Below are 21290 nucleotides of genomic sequence, written 5' to 3' on the forward strand. Positions count from 1 at the left end.
TGTAATGTGTGAATGTACCTTTATTGAGATATCACTGAGTTACTAATACGAGGATACGAGTTACTAATATCCTTGCTTTCTTTTACCTAAGTCAGCAATTATTAGGGTACCTTATAGGTCTCTCAGTGTATAGTGGAGTTCTATTCAAAATTACACATTTTCAATATTACATCCATTCCAAAGCACTAATAGTTGGTAGCATTTGTTTGTTCTTTTAATTTTGGCTTCTTTAAGGAGGAAGAACAGTGATAGGAAACATTAGCAATGCTTATATACGTTTGTATTTGTAGATTAGGTTTTTACAGTTGGGACAGTAGTGGTTCACGTCTTTGCAACTTTTAACACAGCAAGGTATTAAAAAGCAACCTAGGATACACCTGGAAGAAAGAAGATAAAATGAGCTTTAAAAAATATATAGTTTTCATTTTAGTCCATATTTAAAACATTTGGTAACAACATGGATCTGCCCAAATAATATACACATATACATGCTCATTTTAAGGTCTGTGGGGGGAATTTATCAAGACTGGCGTACCCTGCATAAATCATGATCAGGTGCTGAAAAAGGCCTCTCCTTCTCCCTGCCTTGCTGTTCCCCCTCCATGTTGCACAATAGATAGCGGTAGTTTGATGGGTTAAAGTGGTTATTCTTTTAGGTAAAATATATGTAAAGTCATCCCCCCTCCTGGAGACTAACAATTTAATCCATACATGTCTTAACCTTTTCTGTCTCCTTTCCTTGTTTTGAGCTGTTGCTTTCTGCTAAAGACACAAAAAACTTGAGCTTTTCTCTCGGTCTCCCCCTCCTCCACCCTCCTCTCCAAAATGGCTCATGTAAACAGTCTCTATCTACAACTTTGTATCGACCTTTTTAATACAGGGAGGATTAATCACAGTGAGTTCATCATCAACTTGACCTCAGATTACCCCCCTAACATTACAAAGAAGCTACAAAGTTGCAGACAAAGCCTGCCAGAGACTTGTTTACATCAGCCATCTCAGAAGGAAGGGGAAAGAAGGGTTTTTGAGCAGAGGTGGACTGAACAGCTCAGACACAGTTTTCTATGTCCTCAGCAGAAAGCAACAGCTCAGAACTGAGGGAAATAGACAGAAAAGGTAGAGGCATATATGGAATGAATTGTTAGTTTCCAGAAGGGTTGATCAACATGCATTTTACCTAACTGGATAACTCCCTTGGCGCTCCTTTCAACATTATCTCCCCCCCCTTTCCCCCCCTTTCCCCCCCCAACATTGTCACACTCCTCACTGTTGGGTCCTATCAATTTCACGAAGCATATCCACTGCTACTAATATTATTGTTTATTATTCTGCCTCCCCTTTAAACTAATTTATTTTTTCCCCACCCTTTACCCCAGGCCTAGAATCCCCAGTGGTCTATACCTGTTCTGATACAGGGTTGTTCCAGTTTGCAGATATTGTGGTCCCTTTAATCTGTGCCCTCCTTCCTATTAACAGGTTAGCAGACTGAGACTGCCATCTTATCAAGAAGTTCTGGGCTATCATCTGTAATTTATCTACCTTAGTTTTGGAGAAACCCATACTCCCTGACCCGATTGTATGTCTTCCTAACCTCTCTTCTAAAACCTTGGTAAGTTCACCAAACTATTCTTCCAGATGTTGGAAACAGACCCTGTCCCCTGCCTTTGAAAACCTGATAGCTAGACTCAAGGAGCTTGGATCCCTAGACCACCTGACTGCTTTCACTTGATTTCTTTGACATGATGTGGTTTCCGTGGATACTGTACCCATTTAATCCGCTCCCCTTTTCCCTTTACCGTATATTTTCCCTTTGTGTTGTCCTTATGATCCCTGTACTGACAAAAGGTTGAAGGCTTTGGCCTTTCTTGTTTATTCTATTTAAACTGATACACACCTGGGATTCACAATGGGCCTTATTACACAGCCTGATCAATAATGTAAACGAGTGCCAATCTGCTAAATCGTTTACTAAGCCTATTACACAGCTTGACCAACATGCAGCAAGGGCTACACGGACATCCTTAGCAATGTCCATGCAGCCCTTGCCTAGTGTAAAAAAATAAGAGTTCACACATACCTTACCACATTCCCCTGTGATTCTGCCCGCTCCCCAGTACCTTCCTGTCTCCTGCATGGTCCTGCAGCCACTGTGAGTACTGCAGAGCCGGCCTCTAAACTGACAGACCGCTCAGCCAATCACTGGCTGTGGCCAGTGATTAACTGAGTGGCCTGTAATTTCCTGAACTCTTATTTTTTTACACTAGGCAAGGGCAGCATGGACATTGCTAAGGATGTCCGTGTAGCCCTTGCTGCATGTTGGTCAAGCTGTGTAATAGGCTCAGTAAACGATTTAGCAGATTGGCACTCGTTTACATTATTGATCAGGCCGTGTGTAATAGTTTGATTTTTTACACAATCGCCAGCCATTGGTCTTGCATTGCTATTAAACATGGCAATGCAAGGCCAGCAGTCGATGATTTTAGGTCAGGACCTAAAGACACAATCAAATAACGATCGTTATCATCGTCTGATCGTTGTCTTTATTACATGAAACGATGATCTGCCGAATTATCCTGATTTGGCAGATTATCACTCCCTGTAATAGGGCCCTAGGTTTCTATACAGTTAAAGCTTTGTCTTCCAGGTGTTCATTAGCAAAGATATGTTTTCTTAAAGCTTTAAAGACTTTGTCTAAACTTTTCCTCTTCTAATTGCATGCAAACTTTTTTTGTAAACTTATAAAAACTTCAATAAAAAGTACAGTAAAAAAAAATGAATAAATAAATTACTCTTTGCAGTACCCCATTTAATCTGTTATATATAACCAATATTTCTTAAATACAAATGCACTAGTCAACAAGTCTTGTCAATCCCACCACAACGTGCAATCCCACCAGACTGTGCATTTAAAGGGGAACTCCGGATAAGAAAAACATATCTTCTATTAAAAGTAGATTAAAAGTTAAATATATGTGTCTATACAATGTATTACTGTATCTGTGCGGTTTTGCCACACTGGTAGCTGATAGAAATCCAGGAAGTGAAGAAAAATGGCCTCTGTGCAAATCCACATTGTCTCCTGCTCCTTCTGCTATCCCCCCTTAGCAGACAAATCTTCCATGCCTCTGTCTCACATTGTGTGTATTTGCTGAGATCAGGCTGATGATGCAGACAGGGGGCAGGGTGTGATATCACAGGAGGCTTGGCTGGATCCCCCAATCCCCTGAGTGATTCACCATCTCTGACCGGCCAGAAGCAGGTTGCACTGATTTCTCTGATTGTGCAGAAGTGTGCAGTGAAATTAGGGCTGTGTTCACACATGTTGGACTGTCATTGCAGTACAGCAGCGTATTCACAAAAATGATGCAGTAACACAAGTAAATGATGCTAAACGGCAGAAAGGATCAGAGCCTTATTGCGGGGCTCAACTTCAAAGATAACAGATGCTTGATCATAATATGTGCGTGGAAATGAAATAAAAAAAAAAAATTAAAAAAGTTCTTTACTTTATTCCAATATCAGTGTTACAGGTAGAGAATACAGCGTGCTGTGTGGTGTTACAGGTAGAGAATACAGTGTGCTGTGTGGTGTTACAGGTAGAGAATATAGTGTGCTGTGTGGTGTTACAGGTAGAGAATACAGCGTGCTGTGTGGTGTTACAGGTAAAGAATACAGCGTGCTGTGTGGTGTTACAGGTAGAGAATACAGTGTGCTGTGTGGTGTTACAGGTAGAGAATACAGTGCTGTGTGGTGTTACAGGTACGGAATACAGTGCTGTGTGGTGTTACAGGTAGAGAATACAGTGTGCTGTGTGGTGTTACAGGTAGAGAATAGAAGCATGCTGTGTGGGTGGGTGGGACCACAATGAAATCAAATTACTGTAAATAATTCAGTAACACAATGAAACTGCAATGTGTGAACACAGCCTAGATGTTCTGCAACAGTTTTGGGCAAGGAATAGGCAGGGTGGAGGACTGGGATGAACAGCTGAGGGAAAGCATTGCATTCTGGAATCTGTAGTACTGTGTACAACTGATAAACCAGGAAGTGCAGAAACACAAAACAGAACAACCCCCCCCCCCCCCAAAAAAAAAAAACAAAAAAAAAACAAATGGATTTTTGGTAGTTTCAAAAGTGGAATAGATAGGTAAGTAATGCTTTATGCTTCTGCAGACGGTTCATTTTTTAACCTCTACCTGGAGTTCCCCTTTAATAATGTCATATAGTCTGTACATTTATCCTACTTACCCAAAGAAGAACAAAAGACAGCATAACAGGGTAGTTAAGCAGCCAGATTTGTATTGAATGGTTGTTGTGCACGGCAGGTTGCAGGCAGGGCACACAGCCAGTCCTGGGCTATCTGTCAGCTCAGTCTTGAAAATTATTTGAGGAACAATAACTATTTAAGAAGTAAGAATTAAGATTCAGGTACATGCACCGTCAATTTGATTTGATCTCTTTTCTTAAGCAATAGTTAAAATGGTTTATGTTCACATTGACAGGGCCAATTCTAGGTTTTCTGAGGCAAAATCTGAAATGACCACCCCACCATTGCCCACACCATACCACCAACGCTAGCACACACACACACACACACACACACACACACATCTACTAAAAATCGAAAGTAATGCCCCTATTCCACGAGTCGTTTGGAGGAGCAAACGAGCGCTATTAGCGCTCATTCGCTGCTCGTTCCCCGCTCGCTGCCGCCGCTATTCAACGCGGCAGCAGCGAGCGGGTGAGTGCGGGAGGGGCTGCTCGGAGAATCGCTGATCGTCCGGGCAGCCCATAGGATATAGCAGCATCTGCTGCTGACGCTCCTATTCAACGGAGCGATGGCAGCAGATCGCTGCTATATCAGTTGCTTGTTTTTCAACATGTTGAAAAACAAGCGACTGCAACGATCAGCCGACATGAACGATGTCGGCTGATCGTTGCACTCTATTCCACGGGACGAATATCGTTCGTAGGGGCCGAATACGAACGATATTGCTCCTTTAAACAACCAGTGGAATAGGGCTTTAAGGTGTGTAGTGTAGACTTACCTGGTTGTGTTATGTGTCCTGCTTCATTGTATGGTGGTGGTGGAGGGAAAACCGCTGGATTCCAGCCTTTGACAGAAATACAAAATGTCAATTATTTTATGGTAATAATCATTGCAAAAAGAATGTATGATTTGTCAACCAACCCCAAAGCTTATGTGTGCTAAAATGTGCTCAATTAAAGAGGTTGTCCAGCGCTATAAAAACATGGCCACTTTTGCAACACTCTTGTCTCCAGACTGGGAGGGGTTTCAATTTCAGTTCCATTGAAGTGAAGCTTAACTGCAAACTGCACCTGAACCTGTAGCCCCTTTAAAGTCTATGTAAGAAGAGCTGTCTTTTCGCTCATTCCAGAAAAAAAAAATGTTTGCGCAGACATTTTCCCTTTTACATTCATATACCACATTGTTACATAAGAAGAGGGGCCATGTCCTCCCCATTTCCATCTGTGGTCTTATCCCCAATAAATATATATATTAGCAGGGAGTGAGCCCCTGTAGACTTATGTACCTGTGTAGGTCTGGAGCTGCACATCCAGGAGCTATAATGCTAATCTTACCCTGGCCATAGCTATAATTAGTTAAAAAAAATATGTATATGACAAGTAGTTTTCCTAATCTCCTAGATTACCACCATTTGCATTTTATTATTGTATTAGTGGTTATATATTATACCTGCTGCTTGAAATTGGTCATTTCCTCCTCCTCCAGCTTGGGCTGGGTATGGTGGAGCTGGAAAATTTAGGGGTTCTTGAGCAGAGGCTATGTATAGTGAACAAAATGATTGTGTATGTTAATACATAGACTCTTGTATTTATTCTGAGAAAAAAAACAGACAGCATGAAATCCTAAGAGGCTCATTACAAAAAATTAAGTTTTACTCTGAAACAGCTGTGCCACACTCTTGGACATGTCCCCTTTGCCACTTCTTGGTTTGTAGCTATGGATTTCTCTGAAATGCAAATTAAAACTTAGTTGTTTGTAATGAGAGAGTTGTAAAGCATGTTATATAATCAGATGGTCATAATCAGTGTATGAATATGACGGTATCTTTTTGCTACACTTTTTTTAAACACGTATTTTAGAGCATACAATTTAGGTTTTCTTTTCTTTTCTTTTTTTTTGCTGTCTACAAAAATAAAGCCATGTGGCCTACAGTCCTTAGTGAGCACTGCTGATTAAAGGGGTTCTCTAGGGAGCAGAAGATGGCAGAAGCCCTCTGCTTCCCAGTGCTTACTTCCTGATAACTGGGACTTAAACCGCCCTGTACATCTTGGAAGGGGGTCTAAAAAAATCTTTTATCTTTCATAGATCAGAGGACTCAAACAGGGGACCACCCCTTTAAGAAACAGCAAGCATGTTGAAGGGGTATTCCAGCAGAACATTGTAATCAGAAGGAAGGACATGCCATTGTTCTCCTTATGAGCAAGATTTATGAGGCCCTTATATCTTGTCTGAAGGCCCTTTAACTGGGCCTGGTGTAACACTACATGTGAACGCTGGTCGGAGAGATCACAGAGCTTTTACACCCATGCGGCCACACCACTCATTCCTAACTATATGAGAAGATTACAGCTAGCTTAAGCAGATTCAAATGACCACATGAAACATGCGATCAGTAGGTGAACTATAGAATTCTTGCTTGTCAGCTGTTTGCTGGCACATGTAAAAGGACCTTAAAGGGGTTATCCAGCGATACAAAAACATGGCCACTTTTCCCCCTACTGTTATCTCCAGTTCAGGTGCAGTTTTCAATTAAGCTCCATTTACTTCAGTGGAACTGAGTTTCAAAACCCCACCCAAACTGGAGACAACAGTAGGGGGAAAGTGGCCATGTTTTTGCAGCGCTGGATAACCCCTTTAACACAGATGACTTGTCTGTAACATGATTTATTCCCTGTGTCCTACAGTATCTAGCCGGGATGCACTGTGTTCTGACACTTATTATAGGCAGCATTCACTTTTTCAGCATTTTGTGCCTCAGTAGTTCTTCATAGGACTGGGTTACATGGGTTAGCCTTTGTACCAATATCAGTAAGCCTCGGAAACCTATTTCTTGTTCTCTAGTTTGAGTTGCCCTTCCTCTGACCACTTTTGGTAGATAATCACTGCATACTGGTAACACCCCAGGCCCAGTCATCTAGCTACCACCAAATGGTGATCAAGTTTTGTTTTCTTTACCCAACTGGTCAATTACAACGTGCCCTTTCACACAATGTATGTAACTTATACTAATACCTGTTCCGGGGATTTGGGAAGTGTAATCCATATTGATGGTTGTTGCTGCATATTGTGGGACTGTGAATTGTTTTTCTTCAGCAGACATGTTTACGAGGTTACTGGGGACAAAAAGTGAATATTAAAATACAGTCCTTTTCCCTAAAGGTTAACTAAGCAATGGCTTATCAAACAGAAAGAAGTTTCACGCCGCTATAAAACATGCTGTTTAGGACATGGAAAAACGCATTGTATCACTACCTAAAACCTTGCTTCAATTGACTTCAATATGAGCTGGGAAAATGCATTAATAAGTGAGGGGGAGGCTCAGCACCAAAGTTGCCCTTGAAATCAATGGGAGCTTTTAGGACTGGCCCACCCACTGTCTGCAGCTCAGTGAACATACCCTAATAGAGAAAAATAGAGCAGCCACCCCTTCCTCTATTGAAACAGGAGGTAATGTTTAGTCACACGTACATATACGTTTTTACAGAAACACTATAAGTAATAATCATCAATGGAATTGCTTATGTACCGCAACTGGAGGGTTCACCAAGGATTGAAGTTAGGGGCCTTTTAACACAGGCTGATTATTGTTCAACAAATTGTTAAACCGTTCAAATTTAAGGGATAATATTCTGGTGTAAGCACGGCAATGATCAAATACCCCCAAAAAAATTCATTCGTATGTTCTTGATCCATTCTTTGAGCTGACCTCAAAATAATTGTTAATAATTCACAGTATTTCACAGTATACATTACAAACTCAATTACTATCTTTTTTTACAATCATAAATATGATCGTATTTATGACTTTTCTCGTTTAAAAAAAAAAAGGTAATTCGCTTAAAGAGCACTTAAGTGATTTTTCTGTACGCGTAATAGGGCCTTTACTTCCACATGAAGGCACCACCCTATGTTCTCCTAGACTCATAGACCAGGTTAAATGGGAATGATGATGTTGACACCACCCAAGAAGGGAGGGGGAATGGGTGTTGGTACGCTTATCTACGAGAAGAGAATGTGTCCTCATAACACAGTTTATTAACTGCTTTCTTAAGATAAGAACAAAGAATGCCTTGGCAGGGACTTAAAGGAGAAGCCCGGTGAAAATTAAGTATTGGATTGCCCCCCAAAAGTTATACAAATCACTAATATACACTTTTTACTAGGGATGGTCCGAACCGAGTTCGGTTCGGGTTCGTACGAAACCGGACTCTCGGTAATGATTCCCGCTGTCTGCCCGCTCCGTGGAGCGGGCGGATCCAGCGGGAGGACTGCCTGGAAAACTGGGATATAGCCATAGCCATAGGCTGTATCCCAGTTTTCCAGGCGGTCCTCCCGCTGTATCCACCCGCTCCACGAAGCGGACAGACAGCGGGAATCTGATGCCGAGCGTTCGGGTTCATACGAACACGAACCTCGGAGGGTTCGGACCATCCCTACTTTTTACAGAAAATGCACATACTACTGCATCAAGGCTTCAGTTCCTGGATAAAATGGTGATGTCACGACCCGACTCCCAGAGCTGTGCGTGCTGTGGCTGCTGGAGAGGATGATGGCAGAGGGACACTGAGGGACACAGGGCACTGGAGGGACACTGAGCATCCCCCTGCCATCACCCTATCCAGCAGCCACAGCCCGCACAGCTCTGGGAGTCGGGTCGTGACATCACCATGATATCTAGAAAACGAAGCCTTGATGCAGTAGTAAGTGCAGGGAAAAAAGCATTTTATAAGCATTTCCCGTAATAAGTTTATATTGGTGACTTGTATAATTTTTGGGGGGCAATATAATATAAAATAATAAAATAAAATACAATAGTAATAAAATTTTTCTAAGGCCCTCTTCACACGACTTTAAAATCCATCCGGATTTCTCATCAGGAAATCTGGACAGATTTGCAGACCCATAAAAAAAAAACAAAAAGAAAAAACAACTCACCTGACACATCGCTCTCACAAAGCCCCTCTTATCTTGTACTCTACGGTCTCTCGATGCAGGGACGGGATCCCCGAGAAGACGTAATGATGTCATATTGCAGTCTGTGAGAAAGAATGGTGGGGAGGGTACTAGCAGCGCCCGCTCTGCCATTCTACAACTGTATCTGTGTCCGTAGGAGGACGCCTGTACAGTGAGCTTTGCAATCCACCACTCACAGATCCCGGGCTGTGCACATTGCTGGAGGCAGTGAGCGAGGCTTTTCGTTAAACTGTACAACCGTATAGCTACGTACCTACTCCAGAATTCCAGACGGTTTCCTAATATACATTGGCAAACCGCCTGGAATTTCAACACTTTCATAGACTTCTATAGGGGCGTCCATGGTCAAATATAGGACAGGATCTATAAAATCCTGACATATTTCCTGGAATAGACAACCTTCTGTAAAAACCTTGAAGGGTGTACGTGACTAATGTACCTCTGTGGGCCTGAAAATCCGTATGGATTTCTGTATAAGAAATCTGGCCGGCTTTTCTGGACGTGTGGAGGGGACCTACGCCTACCTAACTGGTACCCAGCAGTATGGTAATGCAAAACATTGCAGAAAGGGGAAGTTCACAACAGGCTAAGAAAAAAATTACAGTCCAGTCGTATGACTTTTATGGCAGGTGTCTTGTGACTGTTATGTCATTTCGAAATGTTTATGCCATAAATAATTTTAATAATCAACTGCATAAAAATGTTAACATTGCTCGAAGAAACCATTAAACTGTAGGTTGGGAGTCAAGGGACAAAAAACAACAACAAAACTAAACAAAACAACATACTGGGAGAGATACATCTAAACATCTATTTGCAACTATAGGTGACATAGTAGGATTTTTTCTGAAGACAAAGAATTCAAATGATTTGTCTAAAAAAATTCATATAACAATGCTACACTAAAATTATAACCCTATACAACGCCCAAAAAATTATGCAAGATAATAACTAATATAATATAATACAATATAACAACTGCGAGATTTCAAAAATGACTTCTTAAAGTTAAAGGCTTGTTGTCATTTATATAAACTAGCATAAAATTGAGCAGTGCAGAAGTTGGTATTGCTGGGATAAAAAAAGTGATACTTATTTACCCCAGTTCCCCGCAACTCCTGTGACCTCACTGGTCATAACTTTTCCCTGTTTCCTAGATGAGGAGGAGGATCTGCCCGCTCAGCCAATCACTGGCTGAGGAGGGACCTGGTGTGAGAAACTAGGGTAGGCAAATAATACTTTTTTTCCTTTATCCCAGGCCAAACATGATGTACATCTTTTTTAAGGGAAACTATTAGTAGTTTCGACAAATCTAACCTGTTGATATCTCCCTTTTGTGCACGGGACACTGGGAATGAAGGTTAAAACTCTTACTTTTATTCTTGTGCCGTTTCCATGTATTTAGTAGTTCAGGCTTATTGGGCGGTTTTGAGCACTGGAGGGGGGGGACTATCACCACAAAGCACTGATCCGCTCTTCATAGTCCCACCCCCAGTGCTCCAAACCACCTGTTTAGCCTGAGGATATAGCTACTAAATACATGTAAAAGGTGCCAAGGATGAAGGTAAATAAGACTTACCTTCATATTTAGCATCCCATGCACAAAAGGGAGAGATCAGTAGGTATGTTCAACTATGTTTCCCTTTAATACTTGCGTACCCTTTAAATCTTAATGTTTGCATGTCACACTGGGTGAGCAGCAGTCCTTACTTGGTCCTAAAACACCAAATTCTACTAAGATTTAATGACCTATCTGCACCTTTTTCTGCCAGGAGCCTCTTTGATCAGTAGAGTCAAGGGGCTGCAGTGCTCTTATCTTACGCCCCTGTCTTTACTGGAAGCCATTGCACCAGAGAAGAAGGTGACCAAGACAAAAATTATTTCAGTACTATCACTGCCTACCCATTCTACATAACTGTGTTACTGAATATACTGCTGTACTATTTCAACTAAAACACAGTGTGTGAACAGAGTTGCAGGAATCAACCTTGTGCTTGAAATGCAGCAGTGTGGTTTTTATTTGTATATGTAAACATTCGCATTAACTAGTGAAACCCAAGAAAAAACCTTTACCTATACTGATTCTGCAGTTCAGGGAAGAAAAAGAGCGCTGCACCTCACACCTATGGCTGATACTAGTGCCCCTAGGCTAAATAAAAAACACATCAGAATTTTGTGTATGAATTGATCAAGCCATACTGCCCCATGTACCATCGTGCAGGTATCTGATACACATGGGTCCCTACACTAAGTTCACACCGTGCCAGTCAGTGGCCACCAACCCCGCAGGCGCGCACAGTCAGGGAACGGGGGCCATGGGACGGCCCTGCGACCCCCATGCCACAGGACCAGACCCAAAAACACCACACCAGAACCCGGCCAGCACCACCGGCGGAGAAGGTCGCCCCCAAACAGCACAAGTCTGGATGAGGTATTGCGCTCACCATAGCTGCTGCAGACAGAATGGGAAAAGACAGGAGGGATTAAAACCATGTGCACTCAGGTGTCTCCTGCTAATTGCGGTCATTTGGGTCTCACCAGGAGGAGTGCAAAACACAGAGAAAAGAGAGAAACAAAATGCGATTCAGGGAAGAAAAAAAGCGCTGCACCTCACACCTATGGCTGATACTAGTGCCCCTAGGCTAAATAAAAAACACATCAGAATTTTGTGTATGAATTGATCAAGCCATACTGCCCCATGTACCATCGTGCAGGTATGTTGGTTTTAAATATAGCTGAATAAGCTTTCATGTCAGCCATGGGTGTGATGTGCAGCCATTTCTGTCTTTTTGGCTTGTGCATATTTTATGTATTCTGTCTCTTTTTTCATTGTGGCTAGCTCTCGTGCTTTGTAAGACCTATGTGGTCCAAATTAGCAGGAAGCACCTGTGTACATAAGGGGAGGATCTCCTAGTATTCTCCCATTCTACCTGCAGAGGAATGGAGAGAGAGGTAAGAGCTTGTTCACACTTGTGTTGCTTGGCGTCCACTTTTTCCGCCGGTGGCGCCTGTGGGGTCCAGGGGGGCCCTTTAGGGTCTGGTCCTGTGACAATGGGGTTGCAGGTCCATTTCGTGGCCCCCCTTCTCTGCTTGCGCACGTTTTGCAGGGATTGTGGTCACTGACCGGCACAGTGATGTTTTTTGGTTAGGGACTCATGTGTATCAGAAGACCTGCGCGTGGTACATGAGGCAATATGGTTTGGCCAAATTATATACTAACTTCTGATGTTGGTTTTAAATATAGCTGTATAAGCTTTCGTGTCAGCCATGGGTGCGATGTGCAGCCATTTCTGTCTTTTTGGCTTGTGCATATACTATACTGATTCTGCATTGTACAACATCTGTAATAGAACTTATTGACAATGATTTATTGCTCCTATGCACACAGACATTTTATATATATATATATATATATATATATATATATATATATATATACATTTAAACCACAATACAAGCTAAGTACTAAAAATCAGTAATGCATCATGTAATCACTATGATAAATGTCCCAGACCAGCCACTAGTGTAGTACTCTGTATCAAATAACCATATAATGCCCTGCAAACCCTAGGTCCAGGAGTCTTTTTGGTTCAGTATTGGTGTGTCCTCATCCAGGTCTAGGATCTGTGCTGACACTTAGCCGAGGGTTTAGGTAAGCTGGACTTTTGTATTATATACTTTTATATACTTTAGCTTTAACATCCCAGTAGGTCTGATTGCCCCCATTCCATACAATATTTACTATTGTAGACAGTGAATCTATACTCCTAAATTATTAGTTGTTGGTTTATAGTTATTAATAACTACAATTATTTGTTTACTCGATTGTTATAGGACAGTGTAAGGCAATTATTTCAAGGAAAAAAGAATCAAGGTTCTCACCTGTTGTATTCCAGATCCTCTGGCCTGATCCAATCTGGCGTCTAAACCATCTGTGCACTCAAACATACCATAAAGCAAAGGAGAGGCAAGTCAAAGTCTAAACTTCTAATCAAATGACTTAATACAAGATGGGAAGAATTGCTGGGTATGACGCAGTTTATTCCAGTGCTTCACATATGTCATACTTTGGCCTCTGTGGTAGTTTCCTCAGATAAACTAGTATAGTTCAAGCTTGCTTAGATTTCGGAGTATGCAACATGATTTGTTAAAACACTACATTATCTATTGCAGATATGTTTATGTTTTCCTATATTGACTGCTATGGGGATAAAATTTAGCATTAAAAACCACTTATATAAACAACATATTTTATATACAGTAACACAATACGGTGGTTCTTATTCCAAAACTCTGAGGCAGTGGGTGGACTCTACTACTATATATTCACGTGTCTTAAAACTATATTTGACACTTAAAGGGGTAATGCGGCGTTTAAAAATTATTCACTAAATAAAACACATTACAACTTTGTAATGTGTGTTATGTAAGTGAATGGCCCCCTTCCCTGTGTCCCCCCAACCCCAAAAGTGTGGTGCAGTATACTCACCAGATTACTGTCGACCCCGGCCACATCTTGGGTCGAACAACCTCATCTTCGGGAGTCCGACCGGACCGCTCCAGCCGTCCCTCATGCCGGCCCCCCTCTGCCGCGTCATCAGCTGCTCAGCCGCGATTGGCTGAGCATAACTGTGCTCAGTCAATTGAGACTGAGCAGCTGATGATGCGGCAGGGGGGTTGCCCCTAGCAACCAATCAGCTTCCACTTTTCATACCTCACAGTATCTTTGGAAAATGACAGGTGCTATCTGATTGGTTGCTAGGGGCAACTGAGCCAGTTTCCCTTTACACCATGTTTGAAAAATCTTCCCCGTAGTTTCCTTTACAAACAACTAAAACTAAATAAAGGAATTGTTCCCTTTACCAGGAACCTGTTATCACTTTAATACTGCCTGAACCACTAGTCTTGGAGAAAGGGGGGGGTCCCCTGTGGCTTCTCCCTGCTCTGTTGGCCTTGGTTGATAAATTGCCCCCCAATGCCTAAATAAAGGGGAATCATCAATCAAGGCTTGTGGTTTGGGATAAAGCTACTGGGAACACCCTGATCACTTGGGGTTCAGGCAACATAAAAGTGAGGACAGGTTCCCTTTAAAGACAAAGGACGGGTCATCAAGCATTAGAGAATGTTCACAAAGAAGAAAGGAAGGCTGCTTTGCATATACCTTTCAATTACAAGTCAAGTAGCCAAACCCTTTTGGTGCACTTTGCCTAACAGAACGGTAAGTTACATTATAGAGTTTTACGTTCTCTTATTTGTATCAGATGTATGACCCAAAAGTAATGTAAATAGATCATGTGATGTAGGTTTCTAAGGATCAAAGGACGCCCTTGATATAGATGTGACAGCGTGACATGACTGAGAATACCAGGGAAGCAGGCATAGCATCTGCTCTAGGGGCCATCTCCACTCAGATAAGATAAGATAAGGTTACGTTAGTAATAACCATGGTTGATTGAAAAAGAGAGAGGACAGACAGGCACAGCTGCACGTCTTTGAAAATACTCTTTTGCTTGGACTGATTATTAGGCGAATAAGTGATCTCAGGAACACTTGTTCCGGATAGTGATGAGCGAGTACTAAAATGCTCGGGTGCTCGTTACCCGAACCGGATATCTCCCGATACTCGAGTGCTCGTTTCGAGTAACGAACCCCATTGAAGTCAATGGGAGACTTGAGCATTTTTTGAGGAGACTCAGGTTCGGTAGAGTGAAGGTCGTTTGAAAACCTGTCAACCTCAGAAATTGATGGAAACACAACGGAAATGGACAGGAAACAGCAGGGGCAGCATGTATGCATGCCTCTGAGGCTGGCTAATGGCACCATTATGCCTAATTCTGTGCAAAAGCCTGGTTAAAACAGAGGTAGGCATAGGGACCACCTAAAAACTCAGCCTGACACAGCATGGCAGTGAGAACACAGGGAACCATTAAAACAGAGGTAGCTTATCATGAACCACCCAAAAATTCAGCCTGACACGGCATAGCGGTGAGGACAGAGTGAACAAGGTAGAAGCGGTAGTCAGTCAGCCTTGCAAAAAATTATACCAGACCTAGCATGGCAGTGAGCTCACAGAGAACAATTAAAGGTGAGTGAGGAAGAAAGTGAGTCTTCCCAAAATCAGGCCAAACACTGCATGGCATTGAGCACACAGAGAACTGCCGGGATCAGCAGTAGCCAACATGGAGGCCAGGCAGGAGCAACAGTAACCAACATGGAGGCCAGGCAGGAGCAACAGTAACCAACATGGACACCAGGCAGGAGCAACAGTAGTTAACATGGAGGCCAGGCAGGATCAGCAGTAGCCAACATGGAGGCAAGGGCAGGCACACCACTAGTCAGCAGTAGTCAACATGGATGCCAGTAAAGGCTCAGCAGTAGTCAACATGGATGCCAGTTAGGGCCCAGCAGTAGCCAACATGGAGGCAAGGGCAGGCACACCAGTAGTCAGTAGTAGTCAACATGGATGCCAGTTAAGATCCAGCAGTAGTCAACATGGATGCCAGTTAAGGCCCAGCAGTAGTCAACATGGATGCCAGTTAAGGCCCAACAGTAGCCAAAATGGAGGCAAGGGCAGGCACAACAGTAGCCAACATGGAGGCAAGGGCAGCATGGTGGCTCAGTGGTTAGCAGCGCTGGAGTCCTGGGTTCAAATACGACCAAGGACAACATCTTCAAAAAGTTTGTATGTTCTCTCCGTGTTTGCGTGGGTTTCCTCCGGGTACTCAGGTTTCCTCCCACACCCAAAAACATACAGATAGGTGAAGCGCTGCGGAATCTGTGTGCGCTATACAAATAATAATAAAAAAAATAAACAAGGGCAGGCACAGCAGTAATCAACATGGATGCCAGTAAAGGCCCAGCAGTAGTCAACATGGATGCCAGTGAAGGCCCACCAGTAGTCAGCATGGATGCCAGTTAAGGCCCAGCAGTAGTCAACATGGATGCCAGTAAAGGCCCAGCAGTAGTCAACATGGATGCCAGTAAAGGCCCAGCAATAGTCAACATGGATGCCAGTTAAGGCCCAGCAAAAAGGAGGCAAGGGCAGGCACACCAGTAGTCAACATGGATGCCATTAAAGGCCCAGCAGTAGTCAACATGGATGCCAGTAAAGGCCCAGCAAAAAGGAGGCAAGGGCAGGCCCAGCAGTAGTCAACATGGATGCCAGTAAAGGCCCAGCAGTAGTCAACATGGATGCCAGTTAAGGCCCAGCAAAAAGGAGGCAAGGGCAGGCCTAGCAGTAGTCAACATGGATGCCAGTAAAGGCCCAGCAAAAGTCAACATGGATGCCAGTTAAGGCCCAGCAAAAAGGAGGCAAGGGCAGGCACACCTAGTGAGGCTCCCCAAAACAAGGCCAGACACTGCAGGGCCTTGAACACACAGAGAGCCATTACAAGTGAGTGAGGAAGCTAGTGAGGCTCCCCAAAACTAGGTCAGACAGTGCAGGGCCTTGAACACACAGAGAACTATTACAAGTGAGTGAGGAAGCTAGTGAGCCTCCTAAAAATTAGGCCAGACACTGCATGGCATTCAGCACACAGAGAGCCATTACAAGTGAGTGAGGAATCAAGTGAGCCCACCCAAAAATTGGAGTGAGTCCAGGGGCTGGGATATGTAGTGGACATGCACCCGGGTGCTGACAGCTAACTGGCTAGGCCTGCTCTCACTCACCACTCACCATCAAGAGTACACTTGATGTCTCTCGACTGGGGGTGGTAAGGCCCCGGCCATGGCTAGACAAAAAAATAAAAATAAAACAGCTGGCTGGTTGGTGGGAGCGCGATCGGTGGGCCCCTGGCAACCAGTCCCGCTCCTCTGCAGACATAGTGTGACGTCAGGCAGAGAGGACACATAGAACAATACAGTCTTCTTAAGAGGCCCTGGAATTTGAGAACACGGGGAACCTTTAAAACAGAGGTAGCATATCAACCAAAAATTCAGCCTGACACAGCATGGCGGTGAGAACAGAGCGAACAAGGTAGAAGCGGTAGCCAGTTAGCCTTCCAAAAATTATACCAGACCTAGCATGGCATTGAGCACACAGAGAATCCTTAAAAGTGAGTGAGGAAGCATGTGAGCCTCCCAAAAATTAGGCCAGAAGCTGCTTGGCATTGAGCACCCAGAGAACCATTACAAGTCAGTGAGGAAGCAAGTGAGCCTCCCAAAAACTAGGCCAGAAGCAGCATGGCATTGAGCACCCAGAGAACCATTACAAGTAAGTGAGGCAGCAAGTGAGCCTCCCAAAAATTAGGCCAGACACAGCAGGGCCTTGAACACACAGATAACCATTACAAGTCAGTAAGGAAGCAAGTGAGCCTCCCAAAAATTGGAGTGAGTCCAGGGGCTGGGATGTGTAGTGGACATGAACCCGGGTGCTGACAGCTAACTGGCTAGGCCAGTTGTCAGTCAGCACTCACCATCAAGGGTACAGTTGATGCCTCTCAACCGGGGGTGGTGAGGCCCCGGCCATGGCTACACAAAAAATAAAAAATAAAACAGCAGGCTGGTTGGTGGGGGCGCGATCGGTGGCCCCCGGCAAACAGTCCCGCTCCTCCGCAGACATAGTGTGACGTCAGAGCATGGCAGTGAGGACACAGAGAACCATTAGGAGGGAGGAAGCAACTGAGAGTCCCAATAATTAGGCCAGACCCTGCATGGCGGAAGAAGACTTGGCAGTTGGCTGAGAATTGTAGGAAGAGGAGGAGAGGAGATACCAAAAATCTTCATTCATATTCAGCTGCTTTCCTCGGGTGGACAGTTGAATTCAGGTGAAATCCAGGCTCTTTTCATTTTTATAAACGCCAGCCTGTCAGCGGACAGGCGGGTGCGCTTATCAGTGATGATGGCACCAGCTGCGCTGAAGACCTGCTCTGACAACACGCTAGTGGCAGGGCAGGCCAGCACCTCCAAGCAGTAAAGCGCCAGTTGGGGCCACGTATCCAGCTTTGAAACTCAGTAGTTGTAGGTAGCAGAGTGATCGGATGGTCAGCAAGATACTCCCTCACCATCTTCCTGAAGGCTTCCCCCCTACTCTGTCTAGACTGGGGACGGTTGACATAGTCTTGCTGGGGTGCCATGAAACTGTCAAAGGCCTTGGAGAGTGTTCCCCTGTCCCTTGACAAGCTGCCTGCTCCACGGCTCCTCTCCCCCGCTCTTTGGCCCACAGAACTACGTCCTTTAGCGCTACTGGTGTCAGATGGGAAGTACATTTTCAGCTTCTGCACCAGGGCCTGTTGATATTGATTCACTCTCATACTGTGTTCCTCGGCAGGAATGACAGTGGAAAAGTTTGGTTTCTACCTAGGGTCCAGGAGAGTGAACACCCAGTAATCTGTGTTGTCCAAAACCAGTAGTCAACATGGATGCCAGTTAAGGCCCAGCAGTAGTCAACATGGATGCCAGTTAAGGCCCAGCAACAAGGATGCAAGAGCAGGCCCACCAGTAGCCAACATGGATGCCAGTTAAGGCCCAGAAACAAGGATGCAAGAGCAGGCACACCAGTAGTCAACATGGATGCCAGTTAAGGCCCAGCAGTAGTCAACATGGATGCCAGTTAAGGCCCAGCAACAAGGATGCAAGGGCAGGCACACCAGTAGTCAACATGGATGCCAGTTAAGGCCCAGCAGTAGTAAACCTGGATGCCAGTTAAGGCCCAGCAACAAGGATGCAAGGGCAGGCACACCAGTAGTCAACATGGATGCCAGTAAAGGCCCAGCAGTAGTCAACATGGATGCCAGTTAAGGCCCAGCAACAAGGATGCAAGGTCAGGCAGACCAGTAGTCAACATGGATGCCAGTAAAGGCCCAGCAGTATCCAACATGGAGGCAAGGGACAGTTGCTGCAGGGACAGTTGAGCGCTGCGCTTGGACACCATTCTGGAGGGTGTGGAGCATAGTGGAGGTGATAGGGTGCGTGTAGGGTGGGAGGCACTCATGCCTGGGGCCTGGGCGGGGGGACTGACAGAGCCAGCACCTGACAGAGGGGAAGGAGCAGGGGTGCGACTTGCAGTCACTGAACGGCCTTGGTTCCACTGAGTGGGGTGTTTAGCACTCATATGCCTGCGCATGCTGGTAGTGGTTAGGCTGGTAGTGGTGGCTACCCTGCTGATCCTGGCGTGGCACACGTTGCACACTACAGTCTGTCGGTCATCCGCAGTTTCTTTAAAAAACCTCCAGACTTTGGAACATCTAGCCCTGGCCACGGGAGTTTGACTCCGTGAAACAGTTGTTGATCTACTCGCTCTGCCCCTGCCTCTCCCTCTGCCCACCCCTCTTCCAACCGGTCCTGCAGGTGAACTTGCCTCCCCCTCAGAAGCATGGTCTTCACTAGGTTTATCCACCCAGCTCGGGTCAGTCACCTCGTCCTCATCCACCAGCTTCTCACTCTCCTCCTCACTTTGAGTTAAATCCATGACAACAACCTCACTGTCTGACAACCGGGTCTCATCATCATCATCAGACACTTCTTCCAACCCTGCTTGCAAGTCCTCACTCTCATCACCCACTGACTGCGTGAGCTGCATAGTTTGGGCATCAGGACAGATCAACTGCTCCGGTTGCTCTGACTCAGGGAAAGGTCCAGAAAACAGTTCCTGGGAGCATGGTGGTGGATCTGAATCCCTCCTTTCCCTGGAGCGGCCAGGCTGTGGGGAAGGAGGCTGAGCTAATGGAGCAAGGGTTCCACTCCCTTGGGTAGTGTGGGCGGACTGCGTTGAAGACTGGGTGGTGGATAAGTTACTGAACACATTATCCGCTATCCACGTGATCACCTGTTCACACTGCTGCGGTTTCAATAACGGTCTACCTTGAGACCCCGTAAGTTGGTCAAAGAAGCTAGGGAGTGGACGTCTGCGGTGTGCCACTGCTACCTCCTCAACAGGTGATGCTGTGTAACCCTGCCCTGAAACATGGCCTCCAGTAACAACATCACTTGGAACCCCACGCTCACGAGCCTTACCCCTGGGGTTCACCATGTTATGGACACTGCACCGTATGGAACTGAGATAAGCCTTGCGTATAAAATACAGATATCTGGAAAAATAGTTGTAGTAACCAATGGTTTGGTGGGGCTGTACGGTGCAATCTGGTATGGGCACCAACTGTACACACTTTCTGTCACCCCAATACAATGAGCAGTGAAGTTCTATGCAGGATGCACTACAAATCCCAGCAATACAGTGTAGTACACACTAGTTTAGGGGGTGCTATCTGGTATGGGCACCAACTGTACACACTTTTTGTCACCCCAATACAATGAGCAGTGAAGTTCTATGCAGGATGCACTACAAATCCCAGCAATACAGTGTAGTACAGCAGCACCACCAGCCCCAAAATAAAAAAAAGTACACTGAGCACTTCTTAGGGGTGTGTACGCAACACCTAATGTCCCCTTTCTGCCAGCAGCCGGTCACCACAGTGTGCTGGTTAAATATCGGTAGCAGCACTGCAACTCCCAGCCAGCAGTCTGTAGTAATAGTATTAATAAAAGCTGTTAAGCCCTGCTGTTTGTTTGTATTGCTACTATTCCCTGCCTACTGGAACGCTAAATCCTACACTGACACTCTCCCTGAGCAGCAGCAGCTCTGTCCCTAATCTCTCACAGCATGCGTCTGAAGCGAGCACTGCCGGCGCCGAGTTTTATATGGCAGGGTCATCTGATCTGGCCAACCAATCGCTGCTATCGACATGTATGGGTCCCACGTGATCGCAGGATGTACCAAAGAGTCTCCTGCATGTTTATAGGCTGTGAAATAGCACCCAAACTTACAGGAAACGGATGATGAGATTTCCTCAAGTATCGCGAGATGCTCGTCCGAGTAACGAGTACCATCGAGTACTCTAATACTCGATCCAGTACCAAGCTTGGACGAGCACGTTCGCTCATCACTAGTTCCGGACAATCAGCCTGTGTAATAGGGCCAGTGAGTAGCTGATGGTCAGTTGTTGACATCTTTTGTACTTAGGGTGCGTTCACACGTACAGGATCTGCAGCAGATTTGAAGCTGCAGATTCAAAGCAAATCAATTCTGGGCCATCAAATCTGCTGCAAA

The 21290-nt window shown here is 44.8% G+C and overlaps 1 protein-coding gene and 1 long non-coding RNA gene across 3 annotated transcripts in view; one reads left to right on the forward strand and one right to left on the reverse strand.

The window, feature by feature from the left end:
* LOC138801154 (lipopolysaccharide-induced tumor necrosis factor-alpha factor homolog) lies at positions 1-13827 on the reverse strand. Of its 2 annotated transcripts, XM_069983684.1 has the most exons (7): positions 13734-13827; positions 13127-13176; positions 7283-7383; positions 5720-5806; positions 5049-5114; positions 4249-4399; positions 1-377 (listed from the first exon to the last, which is right to left on the reverse strand). In XM_069983684.1, exons 3-7 carry the CDS (start codon positions 7368-7370, stop codon positions 269-271), a joined length of 501 nt encoding a protein of 166 aa, XP_069839785.1. In that variant the 5' UTR covers positions 7371-7383; positions 13127-13176; positions 13734-13827; the 3' UTR covers positions 1-268. The 2 variants fall into 2 exon arrangements, with proteins under 2 accessions (XP_069839785.1, XP_069839784.1); XM_069983683.1 differs by lacking the exon at positions 13734-13827 and having other exon boundaries at positions 13127-13218.
* The window catches only part of LOC138801155 (uncharacterized), a 26412-nt gene continuing 18204 nt past the window's right edge, over positions 13083-21290 (forward strand). Inside the window, exon 1 of the long non-coding RNA XR_011364567.1 lies at positions 13083-13211. This is a non-coding gene — a long non-coding RNA (uncharacterized lncRNA). The remainder of the gene's footprint in view (positions 13212-21290) is intronic.

Source organism: Dendropsophus ebraccatus, chromosome 9, assembly GCF_027789765.1.
Source record: "Dendropsophus ebraccatus isolate aDenEbr1 chromosome 9, aDenEbr1.pat, whole genome shotgun sequence".
Lineage (NCBI taxonomy): Eukaryota > Metazoa > Chordata > Amphibia > Anura > Hylidae > Dendropsophus > Dendropsophus ebraccatus.

Bases quoted from the DNA above. Each gene is read 5' to 3' on its own strand.
- LOC138801154 (XM_069983684.1), bottom strand. From the start codon at position 7,370: ATGTCTGCTGAAGAAAAACAATTCACAGTCCCACAATATGCAGCAACA. The intron at 5,115-5,719 runs GTATAATATATA...TTTCTGTCAAAG, and splicing joins TGACCAATTTCAAGCAGCAG to GCTGGAATCCAGCGGTTTTC. The intron at 378-4,248 runs GTAAGTAGGATA...TCTTTCTTCCAG, and splicing joins TGTCTTTTGTTCTTCTTTGG to GTGTATCCTAGGTTGCTTTT.